The following is a 25,638-nucleotide window of genomic DNA, read 5'->3' as shown; positions in this document are numbered from 1 at the left end:
GTTAATGTCTTATTGGTACATTACAAGATCGCCTATTTTCTGTAATAGCTCTGCTTTATTAAGATATAATATAAGGATATATAATGATTTCCTGATATAAATCTTGATGACTGTTACTTGAGAGATATTCTTGAAATAGAGGATTAGGAACCAGTTTTTCCTCTATTATTTCCTAGGATATACTTCTACCAACTTTTGAAGAGCTGTCATTTTATAAATTTCCTCTTTTTAGAACCTCAAAGTAAATTAGAACAAATGCCCTATTCCTTAAAATGCAATTAAAAATTTTCTCTTACACATTTTAAAGAAGATTTTAAACATTTATGTCTATGAGTGCTCTATTTGTATGTATGCCTGCAGGCCAGAAGAGGGCATCCGATCCCATTGTAGATGGTTATGAGCCACCATATGGTTGCTGGGAGTTGAACCATGGTCTTCTAGAAGAATAGCCAGGGCTCTTAACCTCTGAGCATTTCTTGAGTTCCTTACACAGATGTTTTTACTTCTGTTTTTTAATATCAGTTTTTATCTATAATTGATACAACATCAAAATATTGAATCATTTATTACTTAGAATTGTTTTTATCAGCTTCACAGTTTTAGTCTGTCTTGTAGCTGACATTTTACTTGAACAGGCTCTCAGGAGTTGTGTGATGATACAGCTTTGTTAGTGTTTAACTTAAAAAGTTTTTGAAGTAGATCTTTGGGGGAGGTTTATTAAAAAGGGACTTTTCTTTTAAGAGTTACAGTTTTCCCCCTCCAGATTCTCCTGAGAACGATATTCCCATGGAAATTGCCACAGCAGAACCACAAGTTTCTGAGGCTGTGTATGACTGTGTTATTTGTGGACAGAGCGGTCCTTCTTCTGAAGATAGACCTACAGGACTGGTTGTACTGTTACAAGCATCGTCAGGTGAATTGAGAGACACATTTTGTTAGAAACGGTTTAGACAGTGGCATCGATAAAGATAACTGTATAGTAAATGAAAGCTAATATTAGAATTCAATGTTTTTGCTGATTTAACTGTTCTAAAATCCTACCAACTTGGTAGGATATGTGCTTACATGCAAAGAACTTTGAGTTGTATATGTAATTAGGGGTGTATGGTTGATGCCTATAATCTCAGCACTCGGGAGTTATGGAGGCAGGAAGATCAGAATCCTTGTCAACAAAGAAAAGTGCAGGATGGTGAATTCTGTTGATTAATGCCAAGCTTTCTAAAATGTCCAAAATACAGAAGAAGGAACATTTTCAAAAATACCATATAAGGCTAGTATGCCCTTGATATGCAAGTACTAGAATGCATTACCAAGTGTAGATGCAAAGCCTTCATCAAAATTCTAGCAATGAATTTAGTAGTGTATTAAGAGGACTGTACATTGTGTTGTTTTAGTTGTGGGCATCCCCTTGCTTCTCTGCTTTATTTCCATAGCTGCTCTAAATCTCCCCAAAAGCCAGCTGTACAATGATACACCTTAGGTTCTCATCCTCATGAGCTCTTCCCAAGCAAATGCATTTTCAAAAAAGTCATTTCTGTTTCAGTGATACATTAAAGACAAACATACACCTATTGTGGTACAGTGGTCTTTTGGAACATCTATGTCCTGTGTGATATTTGTGTCTGTGTTTGTAGTCCTTATTTTGGTTTTTGATGTTTTATACTTATAGAACTGTAACATTACTCTTTTTTCTTCTGTCATATTTATGTCTATCTTCCCAAATTTTTTTACAACATTTTGTGTCTTGAGAAAATTGAATACCTTCTACCTGCTTCCTGTCCAGATTGCTACATTCAATACTTTGTGCACCAGAAAACATGCTTACAAAGCATGTGAGCACACACATCCTTTCCAGAAGAAAACCAGGGACATTCTGTTTAATAATAGCAGCACTACTATCATAATCAGAAAATTTAATATTAATATTGTGTGTTATGGTTATATTCAAAGTCCCCCAGTTATCTAAATTTTGTTGTTGTTGTTTTGTTTTTCAAGATGAAGTTTCTCTTTATAACAGCCCTGGCTATCGTGGGTCTCACTTTGTAGCCCTGACTGGCCCAGAACTCAAAAATTCTCTTGCCTCTATCTCTCAAGTGCTGGGATTAAAGGAATGTGCCACCAAGCTTCAATATTGTTTTAAAGGGTGAATTCTGTCATATTTGGTCTTTTATTTACTTGACAGATAATACTCTTATATTTTTAATTTTTTTAAGATAGAGTCTCTTTACATAGCCCTGACTGTCTTGAAACTCACTCACTGTGTAGACCAGGTTGGCCTCAAACTCACAGAGATTTGCCAGTCACTACCTTCTTAGTGTTGGTATTAAAGGTGTATATCACCAAGCTCGGCAACCACTTTTTTCTTATTAAGGTGTTCAGAACATTTTAATAAAAGATTTAAACAATGACTGACATTGAAATAAAATTTTAATTTTTGATATTTAAAAATATTTGGAAAAATTTAAATTTACTATTGGTTGTTATGGTGAATAACCTGGGTTGTTAAAATAGCTAGTTTTTTTTTTTTGTCTTATTTAATGAACTTTTGTCTCTGTTGTTACTTAGTTTTAGGACAGTGTCGGGACAATATGGAGCCGAAAAAGTTGCCAATCACAGAAGAGGAACAGATTTACCCTTGGGACACTTGTGCGGCAGTTCATGATGTGAGGCTTTCATTATTACAACGCTATTTTAAAGATGTAAGTATTCTTATTATCAAACAGTTTCAGCCTTCCTTCTCCTCGTCCTCCTCTTCCTCACTTTTCAAAGAGAAGTTATGGTTATTTTAAAATGTATTATGTTTGTATCTATTTTATTGATATCTTTATTGTTGTGTGTGAAGGCATGCATGATGTATGTGGTTTTGTGTGTATAGGAGGGACATGCAGACCATCATTTGTAGAGGTCAGAAAACAACTTTGGAGTCTATTCTTTTTTGTTTGTTTGTCTTATGTCTATTAGTATCTTAGTTGTTTTTCTACTGCTTTGAAGAGGCAAGCCCCTTCAGGCAAGCTGGCTACACTTAAACACCACACACCACACATGCAACAAATGTTTTTTTCTGTTTTTATTTGGCTTTGGTATTCACGTACATGCATCTAGTTTAAACTGGTCCAAATAAAATGCACAGTATTATGACAAAAATGCATCTAATACAGTGGCAACAAATTGTACAAAGCAGAGTTCTAGAAAGATAGATGGGTCAGAAGTTATGAGTGCGTGCTGCTCTTCCAGCACTTGCGGTCAGTTCCTAGCACACATGTTGGCTGGCTTATCACTGCCTGTGACTCCAGCTCCAGGGATCCAACATCCTTTCTCTGGCCTCCATGGCTGTCTGTACATATGTGACACATACACATTCATAGATACTTACACGGACATAAAAAATAGTCCACTTAATACTGGACTTGAGCCAGTCATGGTGGTGTACACCTTTAATCCCAGCACTCAGGAGGCAGAGGCAGGTAGATCTCTGTGAATTGGAGGCCAGCCTGGTCTACAAAGAGAGTTCCAGGACAACCAGGGATGTTACACAGAAAAACCCATCTCAAATAAAATAAAAAAATTTGAAATTGTTGCATAAACAAAGATATCAGCATAATCTCACCAACAGAATTTCCTTGAAAATACTTATTTGAGGGCAGGAGAGATGGCTTAGCAGTTAAGAGCAGTTAACATGGCTTCCAAAGGAGCCATGTTCAATTGGTAGATTACAGCTGTATGCAACTCCAGTCCTAGAAGATCTGACACACTTCTGCCTTCTGCAGACACCAGGTACACAAGTGGTACACATGTCTCTCCCTCGCTTTTATGTGGGTTTTGGGGATTTGAACTGTGGCCTTCAGTGCTTGGGCTATAAATCCTTTATCTGCTCTGAGCCATCTCCCACTATTGAAAAGTTTTTTTGTTTTTTTTTTTTTAATTCAATAAAAATATAAACTTAGTGTGATTGTGAGGAAAAGAGATCTAATATAAGACGATTGATTGGGTATAATTTTCTTAGGCAAAGTATGCATTTCAAGATAAAGTGTTTGTTTTTAAATAAAACCTCTGCTGTTGTGTTCCTGTGTTAATGACTATTAGATTTTTTTTTCTTTTGATAGCATGATTTTTTGTACTTCTGTAGTCGGTATATGGTATGTTTCCTGACTGTGTGCCTTTTAAGATCAGGGCTTACAATGGATTTCTGTCCTCCTCCTCCCTAAGGGTTAGTCCCTGGTCTCTGCATTCTTGATGCTTCCTGGACCTTTTTGTTTTTGTTTGGTTTTCTTGAGATGGTTTTTCTGTTGCCATGGCTGTCCTGGACTCGCTCTGTAGAGCAGGCTGACCCTAAGCTCACAGAGAACCACCTTCTTCTGCCTCCCACAGTGCTGGGATTACAGGCGTGCGCCCTGTGCCCGGATACCTGGACTTCTTATTGAATGACTCTAACATAGAGGACAGGAGTTTTGGCTAGAACAGACTCCATGGGCAGAAGAATAACTTAGTTAGCATTGATATGGATTGTAGAGTTAAGCTGCATGTTTTACACAGAGAAATTCACACACAGAATTTAAGTTCTGTAAAATAGCACATATGTTCAACTATAGAAACACGGAAAATATGACACAGAGGAAGGAGGGAACCTGAGCCTTGGAGTTAGATTTGGACTTGGCTTCTGTCACTTACAACTTAAACTTTAATAGTGTTTTCATTCTTGTCTTATGAAAAGAGACAGCACTGTTACTGTATGGGGTTTTCACAAATCCAGACTTCATGGAAACTCAGTTGTAAGCACTTAGCACAGCGACGGTGGGCATGTAGTTGAAATCTCATTGACAGTTTTCCTGTCCTTTTGACTAGCAGACTCAAACAAGACTTCTGTTATATAGGCGAGTGACTGCTATCTTCAGTTTTAAAGCTAACTACTCACCAGGGGGTGGTAGCATACCTGTAATTTTAGCACTTCAAAGATGGAGTTATTAGGGTCAAGAGTTTAAAGTCATCCTGGACTACGTAGTCAAGAACAGCCTGGGCTATGTTAGAGCCTGTCTCAAAAGTACTTAATAAACAAAACAATTGGTTATTGTAACTAAAAGTTAAGATTATTCACATTTTTATAGTACTGTGCTGAAGAGAACAGCATGTTTATTAACTGACTACTCACTGACTCGGAAATGATCTAGCCCTCAAATCTGTTTTTCTGTTAAAGATCTTCAAAACAAAGCAGAGATGAGTAGGCCTCCTGTTGTTTTTTTCTGATTTGTAATACTAGAACCCTGCTTTCCTGCTGTGAGTGTTGGGTTTATGCTGCTGCACATCTTTATGTGGGGAGGCATTTTGTACTTCCTTGTCGTGTGTGTGTGTGTGTGTGTGTGTGTGTGTGTGTGTTATACATATCATCACTTGTGAGGAGGTCAAACTTGGGGGAGTCAGTTGTCTCCTTTCCACTGTAGGTTCTGGGTTAAAACCCCATTCCTCACACTTGTATGGCAAATGCTTTTATCTTCTGAGCCATCTTACCAGCCCCTGTGCAGTGTTTTCAACTTTTGTGTTCTCATGAAGAATTTTGATTTGCTGTTGGAACATTGGATTTAAAGAACATTTGGGTCACCTTAAATTATGATATGTTAGTTTCTTTCCAACGCTGAGAAAAAAATGTAAAGATTTACACTATCTTTTAAGCACATAGAAATATTTTTTTTGTGTATTGGTGTTTTGTGTGCATAAATGTTGGTGTGAAGGTGTCAAATCCCCTGGAGCTGGAGTTACAGACTGTTGTGTGCTGCCACGTGGGTGCTGGGAATTGAACCCTAGTCCTTTCGAAGAGCAGCCAGTGTTGTTACTGCTGAGCCATCTCTCCAGCCCTGCAGAAACATTTTAATGAGAGGTTTCGAATTCTTGGGTGCTTGCCACTCATATGTTGTCCCTTGTGCCTCGTGTGACTCTGCCTGTCTTATTGCTACAGATTTTTCGGAATAAATTCAGACTTAGTCTCAAATGCTGTTTGGCAGATCAAATGCTGAAAATGAGAGAGAGAGGAAAAGAACACGGGAGGGAACATTGATTTTTGAAGTCTTAAGCTTATATGTAGTATGTGATAGGAGTTGAGAACTGATACTGTGTTGTGCACATAAATAGGGGTTGATAACAGATGATTTAATTTTTTTTAACAGTAAGTGCTTGCAGAATTTTAAACCAAGAGGCAGAGAAGATGACAGAGTTTTGACATAGTGATTTTATGTTACTCGAGGGACACTGAACTAGAAATTTTTAGTTTTTGGCTTGGGAAAAAATGTCTTATAGCCCTATCTGTCTGTCTGTCTACTTACATTCCTATCAATCTATCTGTCTATCTAACTATCTATCTCTTTGTCTATCTATTGGCCGTCCGTCCATCCATCCATCCATCCATCCATCCATCCATCCATCCATCCATCCTTCCCTCTCTCCCTCCCTCTCTTAGGCGAGGCACCTAGGATTATAGGGTGAACGAAATAACAATTCCATAGCAGGCACAATTTCAATGGCAAGATAGTAGTGCCCCCTTGAGGGGGGTAAACATCAAAGGTGCAAGTAAACAAAGGAAGTGTAAGAGAAGCAGGGAAGGAAACTTACAGGAGATTAGCATTATGGAAGCCAGAGGGAGATCTGCATTACGAAATGAAACTGTTGATGTCAGAAATGGAGGGGTTAGTGCCATACAGAACATATAAACTGATCTGCAACAGAGTAGCTCACACTGAACCATAATTTTTTTGTATATTGTGCGTGTGTGTACGCGTATGTGTGCATGTCTGGGGTGATGTTGGGGGTCTTCCTCATCACTCTCTGTTCTGAGGTGGAGATTCTCATTGAACCCGGAGCTCTTGTATTCATTTGAGCTCGAGGGCCATCTCTGCCTGTATCTCTCTTCCCAGTGTAGGGGTATAGACGTGTACTGCCGTTCCTGGCTTTCACATGGTACTGAGTGAACTCAAGTCTTTAAGTCTTCTGGAAGGTGCTTTATGGACTAGCCACCCTCCCAGACCCTGAACCATAATATGAAGAGCTTATGTTACGGGCTAGGAAAGGGATTGTCTATGATAGTGATCTCTTCTATTGTAAGCACAGACATTTGGAAACTATAAAGACTTTGCTTTATGGCTCTCTAGTCATATGTTAATTTACAACATAAAGCTACAAAACTGTATTAGGATATACATGAAAGCATGACAGGCTTGATTGAATGTATCTCAAGATGTTCATAATTACTTTTTATTCTAGAAATTCTTTAAAATGAATTATCTCTTGTCTTTTCTTTCTCTTTGAAGAGTTCTTGCCTTTTGGCAGTATCAATTGGCTGGGAAGGAGGTGTTTATGTGCAAACTTGTGGCCACACATTGCACATAGATTGTCATAAATCCTATATGGAATCATTACGGGTAAGTTGATTAGAAAAAAAATTAAAGGTGTCTGTTAGCTTCCCAGGTTTTTGTTTGTTTGTTTGTTTGTTTTTTGTTTTACACCATACATTTTATGCTTTAGCAGCTCTCTCCCATGACTCCCCCTTAGTGTTGGCTGCTGTTGCTCTGAAGTGCTAAGCTCCGCTGCCTATGGATTATCTTGTCATGTGATCACGTTGTTGTTTTTCATGTTTTTCACTGTCTTCAGCACTCTTAACCTTTGCACTTTTCCGTGTTCATTAGCTCTTTCCTAACCCTACTCTCTTGTGCTGAGCCTAGTCTGTTTTTATTCCCAGGCATTAGTCAGCCTCTTTTGATGTTAGATGTAGAAGTGGACCAGAAGACGGTAGAAAATCATGAAACTAAGTGAACAATTATCCAAACTTACGATTTCCTGTATCATTGATTGAGATCATGTTTCATGGCCTATAAATACATGTAGTAATTTAGGTCCCTGCTTTCATCATGTCTTTCCTGTTTGCCTCAGCAGCTATTCTAAGTCTTTGCCATCCCACATCCAGACTCTTTGCCTAAAGTCTAAGAACTTCACTCATCAGCTCTTATGTCACCAAGAAATCAGTGTGTTCTATCACACACTCCCTCACCTCCTTACACTTAAAATACAGTTCCCCGGTACGTGGCTCTGTCCTGGCCTGTCCCTTCTTTTCTACTTCTTGGATTGGAAGTTGTTTCTGCCTCTGTTGAGGAATAACCTCCCTGTCTGTGCTCGAGGAGCCATTTGCCTCCAGCACTGCAGAAGCCAGGCTTGTTTGGGAGGTAACATCTCCCTTCTCAGTACTTAAACGTGTAGGTCTGCCACCTTCAAAACCTTCCCTTGACCTTGCAGATAGCTAAAGTCTTTTTTAGTCTTTCAGTTCAACTACTTAAAAATATTTCTACTGTAAAAGTGAATTTTCTTTTTATAGATTCATAATGCAGAAGCATTTCTCTCCTTATTCCTCATCACTCATGTTCAGTCACGAGCCAGGATTCTACTGGTGGTTCTTGACTATCACTTGGCAATATTCTGCCTTCATTATTCCCACTGGTATTAAAAGGAAAAAAAGGAAAAAGTAAGCATTCATCTCTCTGGAGCTGCATACACAATGTATGCCTTCTTTTGACTTGACTTATGTGATTGCTTTCAGTACTGATTTTCTTACTCTATTTTATCTTCCTAAAATGTAAATCTGATGATGTGTCAAAAGTTTATCAATACTTTCTTGGAGTTTCCTCTTGATAGGATGAAGTTTACTTTCTCTCTGAATGCCACTCGTGCACTCCATGATCTGAGTGTGCCTGCTGTCTCTGCTATGCTTTTATCAATTCAGGATTGATAAATTAATCATTCTTAAGCACATTATGCATTTCAACAACTATTCAGATTCTAGAGTTTTGAAGGCTCTGTGATGAATTTTAGGGATGTGACAATAAATAAAAGAGATCCTTACTTCAAGAATTTATGGTGCTTGTACTTTTCCCATTGTGTGCTGATAAACCTGACAAACGCAATAGAAGGAAGAAAAGAAGTAAAGGAAGGAATTTTTTGGCTCACAGTTTGAGAGCGTAGTCTAGCACATCAGGGAAGCATGTGGCAGGATCATAAGGCATTGGCACATTGACTCACAGTCAGGAACAGAGAGAGAGATGAATGCTTGCTTTTTCCTTTTTTCCCCTTCCAGTCCAGAACTCTAGCATGTGAAATGGCACTGCTCACATTTAAAGTGTGGCTCTCCATGTTAGTTGAATTAATCTAGAAACTCCCTCAGATGCATGCCTGGAGTGTTGTCCAAAGGTTATTTTAGATCTGTGAGGTTGGCAGTCAACCTAACCATCACATTGTGTGTTTGGTGGACAAAGTGCTGTTTTCAGGTTTCCACAGGGTCATAGTGACAATCTGTAATGTGTCCAAACATTTGAATTGTTATATCTCTATCTATCTGTCTGTCTGTCTGTCTATATCTATCTATCTATCTATCTATCTATCTATCTATCTATCTATCTATCTATCTATCTATCTATCTAATCTACCTACCTACCTACCTACCTACCTACCTACCTACCTACCTACCTACCTACCTACGTACCTACCTAAAGAACTAGTTAGAAACAAGACTGTAAAGGGCTTTGTGGTCCATTTAAACAATTGAGACTTTATAGAGCTTCCTCAGAGAAGGATATTAAAGGTTTGCATGTAGAGAAAAATACTGTGGCATTGCTTAAGAACGAGGATAGTGTTTTGCCTATGATTGTGGCATAATGCTATATTATAAGAAGTGCTTTGGTAGCCTTTGACAACTAAACCAAAGTTTTATCTCTTTGTGACATTTTAGAGATGTCTTTCTTTATATGGTATGTTAGTTTTCCATAAAGTATTGTTAGGTAATTTATGTTTACTGCAAAAGTTTGAGTCAGATATCTGTATGTTTATTTTATTTTTCAGAACGACCAGGTTCTTCAGGGTTTCTCAGTGGACAAAGGAGAATTCACATGTCCCCTTTGTAGACAGTTTGCTAACAGTGTTCTTCCATGTTATCCTGGAAGCAATGTGGAAAATAACCTTTGGCAGCGTCCTTGTAACAAAAGCACACAAGATCTCATAAAGGAAGTGGAGGAGCTTCAGGGACGGCCGGGAGCTTTCCCAGTAAGCATCAGTGTAAGGCAGAAATATCCTGGTTAACTTATTAACTTAAGTTTCCTCTTCAGTCCCCTCCCTTCTTCCTTCCTCCCTTTCTCTCATTAGTGCCATCTCTTCCCTGCTCCCTGTACTCTTCTTTTTTCCCTGAATTACCCGGGCCTTTATACATTTAGTAGAAATTGATTTTAGATGTTTTTGTCTTCTGTTTGTGGTTATTGAAAAATGAATGAAAATAATGGAAGAAATTAGCAGATGCTGTATTTTTCTTTATCAAAATCATTATAATTTTAATGAATTAAGAGTATCTTCCAGATCATGAACTTAAGGTCTGTCCTAGTTGGGGTTGTCATTGCTGTGATGAAATACCATGACCAAAGCAAGTTGGGGAGAAAAGGGATTATTTGGTTTTCACTTCCACATCACTGTTCATCATCAAAGGAAGTCAGGACAGGCTCAAACCAGGCAGGAACCTGGAGGCAGGAGTTGATGCTGAGGCCACAGAGGGGTGCTGCTTACTGACTTTCTCCACATGGCTTGTTCAACCTGCTTTCTTATAGGACCCAGGATCACTAGGTCAGGGATGGCATCACTTACCATGGTCTAGGCCCTCCCCATCAATCTCTAATTAAGAAAATACCCTACAGGCTTGCCTATAGCGTGATCTTATGGAGGCTTTTTCTCAATTGAAGCTATCTCCTCTCCGATGTCTCACTTGTGTCAAGCTGACATAAAGCTAGCCAGCACAGCTTAAATATGATTAGGGTTTTTAAAGATGTTGGAATATCTTAAAATATATTAAAAATAAAGCAAAATAAAAAGCATATATATATATGTTATTTTGCTTATTTAGCAATGGGTACATTCTGAAAATGCCAACAGCAGATTTTGCCATTGTTTGAACATCAGAATGTATTTATACAAACCAAATGGTTTTGCTGTCTCTAGAAAGTATAATTTTCAGGAACCACCATAGTATATTCTGTACCACTGCATGGTACGTGACTTTATCTCTGTCTCTATGTACAAATATAATGTAGTGTATAATTGTTGGGTACAATGTAATCATTTGAAAATATATTCGTTAGTTGTATTAAGATTAGGTTTGATGATCAGAGTTCAATTCCTAAGGAACCACATGGTGGAACGAGAGAACTAACTGCCCCAAGTTGTCCTCTGGCCTCCACACATGTGCCATGCTATGCACGAGCCCACCCATATGTATGCATGTGTACACACACCAAATGAGTGTAATAAAGATTAAGAATGTGTTTATATACATTGTTATTTACTCTGTGTGTATGTTAGAAAATACTGTGTGACCATTCACTGCAAGTTAGTCTACTATAATATGAATTTGGCTTAAATGATTCTGTTTTTTGAATCCTCACTAATAGAATTTATGTGGTTTAAGTTTTGAAAATGTTTTACCTAGATAGTAAATTTCTGTAACATGGTCTCTAAAGGTGACAGCTATGCCTATGATGAAAACCATACCCATGTCCTAATCTTAGGAATGTTGGGAATTGAATTGAAGGCCTCCTACATGCTAGGCAAGTGCTCCCAGTCCTTAAACTAAAGACGTTTAGCTTTTGAAACAAAAATGTGTACATTAAACCATTCGGATTCATCTCAGTGGCATTTACTTTCTCAAATGAAGACTAACTTGACAATCTGTGTGTGTGTGTGTAAATTGTATTTGTTTAATATTTGCCTGAAAGTAAGGGATATTGATAGTATTTCTTTAAAAACTGAACTTAAATAAAGTCAGGTGTTTTTGGAACCATGGAAGTAGTTATAAAATATTATTTAGCATTTTGTGCTCGTTAGAATAGAGTTTGTGTGGCTAAATCATAATAATAATAATTCATAATTGGGCTTATCATAATTGGGTACTATCAGTTGCCCTCCAGAATTTGAATAGACATCATTTTTGAGTGAATTTCTTTGTACACTAAGTAATTGTGCAGTTGTTCATGTTACATCTGTTTTGACTTACTGGTAATTTTCTAGTTTGTTTATATGATAAATATTTCAGTTTTAAGCTTTTATTAAAGAAAATTAATATAAACTTTATATGTATGTTCACTTTTTTATAGTCAGAAACCAACTTAAGTAAAGAAATGGAATCTATAATGAAAGATATAAAAAATACCACTCAGAAGAAATACAGAGACTATAGCAAGACCCCAGGCTCACCAGACAATGATTTTCTCTTTATGTACTCTGTTGCTAGGTAGGTATGAGTAATATATATTAGTATTTCTTTAGTGTTAGTTTTTTTATTGTTTAGTGAATCTTTGTTTTATCTGTTAACTTGTGTATTTGTTTAAAGAACGGATATGTATCTTTAATAATGGTTAAAAGTGTAGCTAGTTTTATAACCTCCCAGGAGCTTATTTCCTGAAGTTATTTTTAAATTATTTGATGCACAATTTGGCTCCTATTGAACATTGTAGAACAAAAGGGGGAAAGTATAGTATTAATGCTTGGACCAGATAAGTCCCTTAACATATAGCATCTTATGCATGATGAGGTCCTGTCAAGTGCCGATACCAAGAACTAAAACTAATGTTGCGTGCCTTCATTGCAGAAAGTAAAACAGCAAGAGTAGAACTTGTTTCTTTGTTTGCATGAACCAAGTAAGGGCTATCCTAGGGTTTTAGGACATGACAGGTGGTTTAGAAACCAGGAAAAGAAGAGAAAGCAAGAAGTCAGGTGCTCTGAGCCTCTGCTGTTGACTGGAGACTCAAGGAAGCAGCACTTGTTTTTCATCTTTTCAATTAGGGAACGTTAGTCTGATTTTTGAGTAGCTAGATTGTCCTCAGTGAACACGTCTAAGCAGGAATTTTGGAGAATGTGTAAAACTGGAGAGCCATAAAAGAAGTACACAGGAAGGAAGCAGGCGTATACAGCTCGGTACTTTCAAACACATTCTGCCAGATAAGATACTGAAGAGCCTTGGATGTCTTTGCAAGTATACTCTTTATTTTGTTCAGGTAGTATTGTAGTTGGTAAGACTTAGAGAGATGATGCAACTTGAAGTCATGGAACAACTTACTGGCAGTAAAGGGGTGGATTTCAGATCAATTGAGTCAAGATTCAGTGGCTTTGTTCTTTCAGTTAGTTATCTTTCTTGCTGTCTTGTGTTTAACTTTCATAGGTTGTTATGTTTTCTAATCTCTTTGCCCCACTCCCCTAGCAGTGTAACAAAACAGTAAGTGAAAGAATATATGTAACCTTTAAAACCCAGGAAAAATGGATCTGACTTAGAAGAATTGCAGCAAGCAAGTTAGAGCTCAAGATAAGGAACTTCATACTTCAGTCTGAACATAAATGCTCAACCCAGGTTGATTTAGAAGGATTTGCTACGTTAGGAATGACTCCCTGGTCTATGTGTTCTAGGCTGCTGTTTATCCACAATGCTTTTTTTTTTTTTCCTGGTGCTGGTATATGATATATAACAATTATTTTATTTCTGGGGAGTTACTTATTATTGCATACTTATAACTAATATACTTATAAAAAGAAATTTAATAAAATTTAACTTTACAAAGGATCTAGGATCATGCATAGCTTCTGTGTAATATGTAATTAAAACTATAGAAATTTAATTGAATACAGTTCAGCTCTTATATTGTCACACACTTATACACTCTTATCTCACTTGTGTGGATATGCCTTCAATTTTACTAGAGTTGGCATTACTGGAAGATCCTGAGATTCTAATTGAATGGGAATGAACAATATGAAATTTTTCTGTAATATGATAAATCAAACTATTTGAAGTATAATTTGCCTGAAATTTAGGCCCTTGTTTTTTTGCCTTAAAACTTATTAATAACTTATGAAAAAGGGCTGTAATAACAATGAGATGAACTCTGTGTTTCTCTATTTTATGGAGAAGCAAGGACAGGTAGCAGATGGTAAAGGTATAGGCAGAGAAACAGGAAAGTCATACTACCATCCCAGTCCTCCTGAGCCCTGGTAATAAACTAAAGCAAAGAGACAGTGATTGTTTGGTTAGAATCATTCAGAACAATGCAGAGTCTCACTGTGAGTTTGCAGTGCCCTCTCGTAAGTTACAGCAAAGAAAACAAACAAAGGCAGAGTGACTCAGAATTAAAATTGGAATTGAAGGGCAAAAGGTTTTATCATTTTTAGTAGAACATCAGGTCATGATTTGATACTAGGTCTTTATCTTACTCTAACCGGCAGCTTATTTCATTTTATTTAATACTTAAATAAAATATTTAAATTCTGCTAAATATGTTAGTGTCTATCTTCAGGAAAAAATATTTCTATAACTGTTAACTATTTATAAAAAAAGTTGCAATTCAAAGTTTATTCAAGTAAGTATTTATGAAATAAGTTGTAATTCAATTTTTGAGTTAACTTTGATTCCTAGAACTTGAAAATATATTTATATTTGACATTTTAATAAGACACAATTCTAGTTTTTGAGCTTAATTTCTCCCAGCTGTTTAAGTAATTTTGTTAGTTCTCTAGAGAACATAAAAGTTTTGATATTTGGGAAGAGAATATTCCTTGTTATGGCTGGAGAATTCAATATTTTGAAGGAAAGGGTACATGTCTTTGTTTTTAATAGGATATACGTGACTACCCTTTGAAAGATTTTTTTTTTCCTGAAGGCAATAGAAGGAAAGTTGTTGGAATGTGTTTTTGAAAATTAATTCTCAAATTAACCATACCTACTTTATTCAAGTTTCAACCTGTTTCTGAAATTTTTGTTCTGTCACAAATATTAGTCATAAAAATGGATTATGAGAAGATTATACTGTGTAAGGTTTCCCTCAATATTAACTCACTATTACTAAAACTAAGAAGAAATAATTTTCAGTAATTGATCCCCTTCCCCACGAACTTTTGTATCTAAGTCACGAACAGTATAGAGGTATTGGTCTATTGCTCCTGGTGTGTAATTGTGCGAAACATGGAAAGGGTGGAAAAAGGAGCATTCGCGATGCAGATGGGCAGACATCTCAGTCATGGATGGATTGGCATTCAGTAGAGTGACTGTGTGTCTTCATGTACCCTGAGTCTAGATCTTTACAAATAATTACGTTGAAAATAAGAGGAATACTTTCTACAGTGCTGATAATACGTCTTTTGCAAGTAGAATCTGACTGTACTGCACACGCTGATTTCAAAGTTCTAGGCTTAGGCAGTCCCTCCATCTCAAATTCTTAAGTAGCCAGGGCTGCAGGCAGAAGTCACCATTCCCACTGTCAAACTGAACCCTTTGAATTTTTGCTTTTGTCTTATAAATATTTTTTTGAGGTAATTCTCCCTTGAAAACAATCCCTTCTTTTTCTTTTGTTGCTGAATTTAAGGATTGTAAGGATCAGCAAAAGGAGATCAACTACAAATCAAGAAATAGAAGTTGTTAATTTTGTGTGTGTGTGTGTGTGTGTATGTACATGTCTCTGTGTGTGTGTTGTGTGTGTGTATGTACATGTCTGTGTGTGTGTGTGTGTGTTGTGTGTGTGTGTGTGTGTAGCCTTCAAGTTGATGTGGAGTTTCTTCTTTAGTCATTTGACGTGGAATTGTCAATTTAGGCTCCTGGCTTAGCAGCTTCCTCTGGGAATCTTTTTCCAGTTTCTAGATGCAGGGCTTTCTGATGGTATGCTAAATCTGTCTGACCTCATGTAGGCACAGGGTTCTGAACTCTGCTCCCCATGCTTAGATGACAAATTCTTTACCCACTGAGTCATCCCACCAGTCTTACCATGGCTTTTTTTTTTTCCAGTTTTTTAAAGCATGTTGGTAAGTATCATTGGTGAGACATGGTCACTTAAGAAACATCTATAAAACAGAATAAAATAGCTTCTTAAAAAATGTTATATAGGTAAAATATTATAACGTTTTGAAGCAAAAGGGAATATAAGCAAATTAAAACAAAGTATTTGAGATACCTATTTCCTGTCTCAGAAAGGCTTCCTAGAATAATTGTGTCTTCAGTGTAGGCTCTCAACCTCGCAGAGAAACTGAGTAACTTGCTCAGGCAATAAAGTGGCAGGTTCAAGGCCTCAGATTTGTCTTTTCTAAAGCCTCTGCTGTCTCTATTGTCCCAGTTTGGTTTGATTTGTGTGTGTGTGTGTGTGTATGTCTTCGGATTTGTTTTTTCAGATTATTGTTATAGAAATAATGGTAAGAAGGAGAGTGTAACAGGAGCACAAATTTTGGTCATGGATGAAGGAGCTTATGTGCAGTTAAAGGACTTTTTAAAGCTTAGTGTAGCTAAGTAGCCCAGTGATAGCTTTCAGCAGTCTTGTCATTCTTTGAAATGTAGGTGTTCTCTGCTGCCACAATCACCTGGATATACTAGTGGTAGAAATACAAAAGATAGAAGCATAGAACATTCATTCCCAAAGTATATATATGTATTATATAATAAATTATATAAACATATATACACTAAATATATTGTATTATCCATTTAGGAAAAAAAAACAGATTGCTGTGACACATGGCCACCTGGATGGTTTACACTAGGGAATCTTAAAGGGCCAGTTTGGTTTAATGAAGCAAGGGAATGTTGATGGTTAGGCACTCTGACATTGATTTTTTTTTTTTTAATTCTAGATATTACACAATAATTTTTTGTATAGATAGTTTTACAAAATAAAATAGAAATATTGCATAGGAAATCTTCCAGCCATATTTTAAAATAATTCAGACTTAATAGGGTTATTTCCTTTAGAATAAAATTCATAATAACTCATTTGTCATCCTTTAAAGTGTATTTGGTGATCCAGTAAACAGAACTGTTGTTAGTGAACACTTTTGTAAATACAGTCAGATGAAAGTTGACATTCTGGTTCTGGCATTCATTTGTAAGATTTGTTTGTTTGTTTGGTTGGTACTTTAGAAGTGCTATCTAGGAAATCATAGTTTTTATAAGAGAATATAGCCATTAATTTTTTTCTACAGATTAGGCAACAGAAGATTTGTGAAAACAAAATGTATTGATCTCATTTATATTCCCTTGATGAAGGAACACATGCTGGTCTCCGCGCTCGCTTTCTGTCCACTAATATGAAATCCTTGTCCCTGCTTCCTTGCTGGTAGGTTTTTAGAAGTTCAGTGAGCATTGCAAATCGCCTGAAGGGTGGAAAATTCCCTTGTCACACAGATGCCCTTATCAGCAGCAACCAGATGGAGCTCTGAGCAGGAACATTATCAATGTTAAATTGCATCTTCCCCACCCTGAGAAGAAGATTAAACTTCCTTTAGAAATGGGTGGCAAACGTGCAGACTCAGGAATATTAATATTTTAAAGTTTGTATGTTGTATGTGAAATCATTTCAAAATACAGCCAAAACAAGTTTCAGTGTTCTGTTTTTAAATAGAATAGGATTAGTTTTTCTCGAATTTGCAGCAGTGTAGGCTGGAAGTCTCATCTCTCTTTATGGCAGGGTAGAAGGTGGGTGGGTGTCTCATTAGCATACTTTGGATACAAACTAGTTAATTTTGTTTCTTGAAAATAAGGACTATTGAGATACAGCAAGTTGAAGTGTAACTCAAATTTTATTTTTTATTTTGGTAAGATCGTTTTATTGGTATTCCTTTTGAGTAAATGTTTTGGTTCTGCTTAGGTCTGCTTTTTGAAATACCAGTTTACTAGTAGATGCTATTTGGTAAGCTAATAAATGCTAAATACCTTGTCATTTCAGATGTTTGTGAACAATACTGATCCTTACCACTATTAATAGTTACACAATACATTTTAACAAAACCGAAATTGTAGAAGTCCGTAAAAGACACTTTGATTAACTATTATGTGTTGATCGTAACACTTGAGTATTGGTGGTGGTTTTGTTTCATGATATTGATTTCCAGATACCATCTAATTTACAATCAATGAGAACCATTTCTTTGTCAGAAAAATCACTATACCTTGTATTTTTAATGACAGTGTTTTTATCTACCTGGTGGCTGGCAGTTGAAATACATATTTTTCATCAAATTTATATATAGGTTTATAAACTATGTTGCAGGGATTTTTTTGTTTTGTTTTGTTTTTAAGGCTCAGTTTTTTTTAGTATTTGCAAATGGCTGAGACTTCAACAGTTACATAATTGTACGTGTTATTTTTTTCGGTATAAATTTGAAGAGCTAAGTAAAGATGGATAAATTGTTGTTTTTTCATGTCTAAATATAATAAAAAAAACATTACTGCATAAGCTGCTTTTGCAAGTAATTTCATTATTCAGCTTGATTGAGGGCTGTCAATAAAAAGAGTCTCCCTACCCTGTGACTGAGATGGTTTTAATGCTTTGCCTACAGAACCAATTTGGAACTGGAATTGATTCACAGAGGAGGCAATCTGTGCTCGGGAGGTGCAAGCACAGCTGGGAAAAGGTCTTGTTTGAGTAAGTACTGCACAGTGTGACATTGCAGAAGATTTCTGTCTCGTTGACTTTGAAAGCCCATACAGGAAAGCGGTCAGTCGGTGTTTTTGTTGTTATTTTTTTGTTGTTTGTTTGTTTTGTTTTCTTCAAAATCTGTTCATAGAAGTTCAGTTTTCAAACTAATAAGTGTTTGAAACACTAGTATCTTTAGAAAAACGATGTGGACATTTAAGCTTTCTGTGTTGTGATTAGACAGCGATATAAACATCTAACTGATTAGATTTAATATCTAAACATCTAACTGATTAGCTCAAATTTTTAAAATGTATTCTCAGGGATAAAACAATTCAAAAATTTGAAAGAAATTTTACATTGAGTTGATTAAAATATAGCTTTATAAAGATAATTATGTTTATAGATTCCTATTGTTGCTGTTAATTAATGAAGCTATTGGGCTATATTTTGCTATAGATTAGCTAACATATTAAAATATACCTGTTTTCTTTTATGTATATGCTTTATATTTTAGACATAATTATTCAACACCATTTGTAAAGATATCCCTAAGAGAAGTATAATTTGCAGCTTAGACTGGATTTTACATGAGCATCGCTTCCAGGATTATTTACTCATTGTTTAGAGAACTGATATGAATACTAGGAATAATATTATTTGATGTCACAATATAGTGCATTATTAGCCCCAAATTGCTAGAGTTGAAGTGTTACATAAGGTAATAGCATAGGAAACAAAACTTGTTTAAAATACACAGTGTATTGAAAATGAATATATTTCTTAAATACTAAAAATAATATCCAATAACAATACATATCAGCTTTTAAACATAATATATCTGTTTACTATTTTGAAGAGATATCTGTTAGGATTGATTTAAAAGCAGAATACCTTAAAATTTATACCATAAAGATACAAATGTGAAATTTTGATAAAATTATTTAAAAAAAAATAATGTTTATAATAGACTTGAGTATTTTACTTTGGGCTATCACTTAATGTCTAGAATTTAAGATTTGGGAAGGCAGATGCTGAGACTTATGGGCAACCTTTGGGCGGAGTGCAGGGAACCTTATGAAAGAAGTGGGAAATAGTAAGACCTGGAGAGGACAGGAACTCCCCAAGGAGAGCAACAGAACCAAAAAAATCTGAGCACAGGGGTCTTTCCTGAGACTGATACTCCAAGGACTATGCATGGACATAACCTAAGACTCCTGCACAGATGTAGCCCATGGCAGTTCAGTATCCAAGTGGGTTCCATTGTGATAGAAACAGGGACTGTCTCTGACATGAACTGATTGGCCTGCTCTTTAATTACCTCCCCCTGATGGGGGAACAGCTTTACCAGGCCACAGAAGAAGACAATGCAGACACTCCTGATGAGATCTAATTGACTAGGATCAGAAGGAAGGAAAAGAAGACCTCCCCTATCGGTAGACTTGGGGAGGGGCATGCATGTAGAGGGTAGAGGAAGGGAGGGATTGGGATGAGAGGAGGGAGGGAACATCATGTGAGAGACAATTACCTCTCGGCAGGAAATAAACACTCCTCTGTACTTAGATCTGAGGCTTTCTGCTTACTACTGTAGTTGAGAAGTCACTGTTTGTATCTCAAGGGGAGACTGATTTCATAGAGATTAAATTCTAGACACTATGAGTCTAGCTCAGTGGTAGAGCTCTTGCCTGATATGTTCAAGACCCAGCTCCACACACAACAATAACAAGAATGGAACACAAAACTAGCCTAAACTTTAGTGTGTGTGTGTACGTGTGTATACATATACACACACCTCTTATTGTGACACTTTCATTTGAGAAGTTCTAACCTAATTTAGATATAACTCATGATCTGTACTAAATCATGTACATACTTCCTTCTGTGTATGCTGACTTCAACAAGCAGCTTAAAATGTATACACAACTTAAAATAGTTGCTCAAAGAATGAAGGGGAGAGGTGGAGGGATGGGAAAGGTGAGTGGGATGGGGGTTGGGAGAGATTCACTAAAGAAGAATTTTACTTTTTTTTCTGTACTGGGAAGGACATATTGCCCACAATACCTAGGTAGGGGGTTGAAGGTAGCAAATTTCAATTAGACATGATTATAATGCTGAAAAGTACAAATGGGCACACTGCAGCATGAGATGAAGGTAAAACAGGTTTGTAGCAGATGAGGAAAGCAGACTACTTCTGGGTGAAGGTTGAGCAGGACAGTCTAGATGCTATTAGAAGTCTTTTGGAGTTCTGTTTAGAGCCCTGTAGAAGGGAAAGAAGTAGTTGCAGCTTGTGATGGCTGGTCTTTGCTGGTTGGTTTTGTCAGCTTGACACAAATCTAGATATATCTGGGAAGTGGGATCTTCATAAGTTTGGGCAGTAGGCAATTCTGTAGGGCATCTTCTTGATTAATGTTTGATCTCGGGGGGCCCAGCTTATTGGGGCAGTGCCACTCCTGGCCCTGGATGGTATATGAAAGCAGCGTGAGCAAGCCATGGACAGTAAGCCAGTAAGCAGTGTTCTTCCATGCCTTCGGCTTCAGTTCCTGCTCTCAGGCTCCTGCCTTGACTTTCTCACTAATGGAGTGTTACCTGAGAGCTGTGAGATGAAATAAACCCTTTCCTCCACAAGGTGCTTTTGTCACAACAATAAAAACCTAATCAAGACACTGGGTAAACTTGATTATTACAATGGCTGATCAAAACAAAATGATTGCATTTCTTTATTAAAACTAACTAGAAATTTTGAGAACATTTTGATCTGGAAGAATCGTTTTCTCAATGTTTTTCCCTCCAATTTATTCAGATCAGCTGTTCCACGTATTAGCCTTGCACATGCGGCTTTATACTATTGACTCTGAGTATAACCCGTGGAAAAAACTCACCCAGTTGGTGGAAGACGTGAGTTCACAGTAAGTACTGTTGAGGCATTAAAACCAGTTAAAATCCTTTGTAGAAAAATAGTTGTTAAATTTTTAAAACTGCTATTAAATTTCTGATTAGTTGGCTTTGTTGGTCTTGTGGAGTTTCTATCCCCTTTGGGCCCTTCTATCTTTCCCCCGACTCTCCCTGTGCTCGGTCCAGTATTTGGCTGTAAGTCTCAGCATCTGTTTCAATCTGTTGGTGGGTGGATCCTCTCTGGAGACAGCTGTGCTAGGCTCCTATTTGCAAGCATAGCAGAGTATTGTTAATAGTGTCAGGGGTTGGGTCTCTCCCATGGGTGGGTCTTAGGTTGGGCCAGACATTGATTGGACATTCCCTCTATTGTTCTTTCTGCACATCTTATAGGCAGGGTAAATTTTGGGTTGAAGATTTTGTGGGTGGGTTGGTGTTCCCTTCCCTCCACTAGGAGTCCTGTCTAGATAGAGGGTGACCTCTTCATTCTCCATGACCCCTGCTACTAGGAGTCTCAGCTAGAGTCACCCCCATATCCTTTTAGGAGCAGATCTCCAGCTTGTCACAGAGATGCCCTACCCATGGTTTCTCTTCTTTTGCAAGCTCTTTGTCTTCCCATACCCACTCTTCCCACTTCTGATCTCCACCCTAATTTTTCTCTGGGTTCCCTCTCCTACCCTGATCCTCTCTTTAACCACTGTCTATTCTATTTCCCCTTCTGAGTGGGAATTAAGCATCCTCCCTTAATTAAGTACCTCCTTGGTACTTATCTTCTTTAGGTCTGTCAATTATATGGTTATCCTGTACTATATAGATAATATCCACATATAAGTGAATAATACCATGTCATCTTTCTGGATCTGGTTTATCACACTCAGGATGATCTTTTCTAATTCCATCCATTTGCCTGCAAATTTCATGGTTTCTTTCTTTTTAATAGGTAAGTAGTATTCCATTGTGTAAATTCATCACATTTTCTTTATCTCTTCTTTGGTTGAGGAACATCTGGGATGTTTCCAGTTTATGGCTATTAGGAATAAGGCTGCTATGAACATAGTTGAGCAAGTGTCCTTTTTCTATGGTGGAGCACCTGTTGGCTATATGCCTAGGAATGGTATAGCTGGGTCTTAAGGTAGAACTACTCCCAATTTTCTGGGAAAGCACCAGATTGATTTCCAATCAATGGTTGTACAAGGTTGCACTCCCACCAGCAGTCAGGAGTGTTCTCATTTCTCCACATCCTCACCAGCAGGTGCCATCACTTGAGTTTTTGATCTTAGCCATTCTGATGGGTACATACCAGAGTCGTTTTGATTTGGATTTCCCTGATGACTAAGGAAGTTGAGCATTTCTTTAAGTGCTTCTCGGTCATTCGAGATGCCTTTGTTGAGAATTCTCTGTTTAGCTTAACATTAAAAAAAGTCATCTTACCAAAGCAATCTACAGATTCAATATATCAACACAATTCTTATTGACCTTGCAAGAACAATTCTCAGCTTCATATGGAAAAATAAAAAACACAGAGCAGCTAAATCAATCCTATACAATAAAAGAACTTCTGGAGGTATCTCAAATCCTGATTTCAAGCTGAACTACAGAGCAATAGTAATAAAAAACTGCACGGTACTGGCATAGAGAATGACAGGTTGATCAATGGAATAGAAGCAAGGACCCATAAATAAGCCCACCTACCCACCCACAGACACTTAATTTTTGACAAAGAATCCAAAACGCTACAATGGAAAAAAGAAAACAACTTCAACAAATGGTGCTGGTCCAATTGGATATCTATATGTAGAAAAATGCAAATAGATCCATATTTATCACCCTACACAAAATTCAAGTCCAAGTGGATCAATGACCTCAACATAAATCCAGAAACACTAAAGCAATTAAAAGAGAAACTGAACTCATTGGCACAGGAGATGACTTTCTGAACAGAACATCAATAATGCAGACACTAAGATCAACAATCAATAAATGGCACTTAATAAAACTGAGATGCGTCTGTAAGGCAAATGACATTAATAGGACAAAACAGCAGCCTACAGATTGGGAAAAGATCTTCACCAACCCTATATTTGACAAAGAGCTAATTTCCAAAATATATAAAGAACTCAGAAATTAAACACCAACAAACCAAATTATCCAACTAAAAAACCAACTATTTTAAAGATAACTTTCTAAATCTTGTTTTACAATACCATCAGATTGATGTATGGTTCATTTTTTTTTTTTTTTTTTTTTTTTTCTTACTCTTTAAAGACTGACTTTTCAGGCTGGAGAGATGGCTCAGTGGTTAAAGAGCACTGTCTTGTTCTTTCAGAGGTCCTGAGTTCAATTCCCAGCAACCACTTGGTGGCTCACAACCATCTATAATAATATCTGGTGCCCTCTTCTGGCATGCAGGTATACATGCAGATAAAGTACTCATATACATAATAAATAAATCTTTTTTAAAACTTGATATTTAAGAAACTAATTTTTTCTGATTTTTCTTTTGATGTTTTTTGCTATATGAAACATTTTCCAAAGTAAAAATAATAAAGTAAATTTTGATACCTCTGTCTTCTGTTTTTATTCACTTGGACTACTTGTTGTGAAGCCTCTTATCTGCTAACTACTTGTGAGAATTAGATGGTCAGTCATTTCTCATTTCTAGCCATACCTCTATAGTATGGAGGCTAGTCCTTTGTGCTGTGAGTTGAAAAGCCATCAGATTCTCAGATGTCTTTTTTACCTGATTTTTTTGTTAAAGTTTTAAAATTAGCAATTTATTAATTTTTCATTTTGGGTCAACAGGTTTTTTTTTTCCCATTCTGTTGTTATTAAGCAGTTTGCCCAGTAATTACCCAGCACTTACATGGTTTTCATTTTTACATTAAGGATTTTAATCTGTTTGGAATTTATTATAGTCTATAGTATAGGTATAACAGTGTTTTATTTTATTTTTCCATATAACTGTAAAATATTTTATCATTTACCTTTACATAGTAGCAAATTTAAATGAACTTTCTATTAAAGAAAGTAAAGAGAAAAAGTGCTTTTATTTATTGCTGTGGAAAGAAATGGTGTTCAAAGAAAACAGCCGAGAAAAAGGATGGAGACTATACTATCATCTGTGTAACAGAGGTTGAGGAGGATGAGAAAATTAATGTTTTCTTGGGAGGAATAGAAACCAAGGTAAATGAGACCTCACATATTTAGATGCTGATTTATGGCAGATAAGCTCATGGAGCATCGGGGAACATATTCTTTTGGATGTTGTCCTGTGTTTCTTGGATAGTCACAAGAAAAATAATATTGACTGCTCCCTCATACAAATTCTATTCAGATTTGGCAATTACTTTGCTAAAGCATATATATAGCAAAAGAAAATTACAGATTTTAAGATCATGCTTGCATCTAATTTCAGTGTCTCTTTAATTTTTTTTAATTTGAAATTGATTCTGAATGTTTAATTGTATTTCGTGACATTGACCTGTTTTTTAAAAATGGTTAGGCCAGTTGTTTTATAAATTGTCTTTTAATTTGTTTTTGCCCAATATTTCCCAGTGATCAGATTCAGATTATAAACTCTTTGTAGAACCACCAGTTCTTAGTATGGTATCAGGAGACATGATTGATGTGTTCTATGATATACTGTAGCAACTCTGATCGTTTGGCTGTGGGAGTAAGTGCTAGGTTTCTCCCCTTTGAAGGTAGCTCCTCAGCTCACCATGCTGGGATGATGGCTTGCTTGATCCGTGGCAAATCTTGTTTGTGGAGGTGCACCACTGAATTTGTGTGTAGTGGTGGTGTCACGTATACACAGCCTCTGCGATGCCCACTACCTCTGTCCTCATTCTCTCTGCTCTCCCTTCCATGATGATCCCTGAGCCTTAGGGAGAGAGAATGGGATACAGCTGTCGAGTTTAGAGGTGGGCATGCCACAGTCTTTCTTCTCTGTGCCTTGAGCAGGTGCTAGTGTCAGTGCTATCTACTCTGGAAAGCTTCCCTGTTGAGGGGACCAAACCTGATCCTCTCCAAGAGCTTTAACCAGTGAGCCATCACTCAGCCCTTTTTTCTTTTGAAAGGATAGTGTGAGCATACTGTGGTTAACACTGTCCTTCAACTAATGGATCTCCTGCTACTTCAGCAACTGAGTACTGTGATTACAAGGCAGGCACTACCCTGCCTGCCTGTGAGCTCTTTGTGAATTGTATTTTCAGGATCTCTGTCCATTCTTCTGTTGGGAGTCTTTTTCTTTTCTTTAATTTTCTTTTCTTTTCTTTTCTTTTCTTTTCTTTTCTTTTCTTTTCTT

General features: G+C 36.8%; 1 protein-coding gene across 1 annotated transcript in view; it reads left to right on the top strand.

Annotated features, from left to right (window-relative positions):
• Positions 1 to 25,638, top strand: part of Ubr3 (ubiquitin protein ligase E3 component n-recognin 3) — a 128,909-nt gene that overhangs the window by 82,399 nt on the left and 20,872 nt on the right. The window contains exons 25-31 of the mRNA XM_055599958.1: positions 764 to 913; positions 2,566 to 2,699; positions 7,293 to 7,403; positions 9,868 to 10,068; positions 12,159 to 12,295; positions 18,370 to 18,455; positions 21,247 to 21,352. Coding sequence (XP_055455933.1) covers positions 764 to 913; positions 2,566 to 2,699; positions 7,293 to 7,403; positions 9,868 to 10,068; positions 12,159 to 12,295; positions 18,370 to 18,455; positions 21,247 to 21,352 — 925 coding nt within the window. The remainder of the gene's footprint in view (positions 1 to 763; positions 914 to 2,565; positions 2,700 to 7,292; positions 7,404 to 9,867; positions 10,069 to 12,158; positions 12,296 to 18,369; positions 18,456 to 21,246; positions 21,353 to 25,638) is intronic.

The sequence above is a fragment of the Psammomys obesus genome, unplaced genomic scaffold (genome assembly GCF_907164565.1).
Source record: "Psammomys obesus unplaced genomic scaffold, mPsaObe1.curated_primary_1811, whole genome shotgun sequence".
In the NCBI taxonomy this organism is placed as follows: Eukaryota; Metazoa; Chordata; class Mammalia; order Rodentia; family Muridae; genus Psammomys; species Psammomys obesus.
The sequence above is the reverse complement of the archived record's forward strand: the minus strand, read 5'-3'. Positions and strand labels throughout refer to the sequence as shown.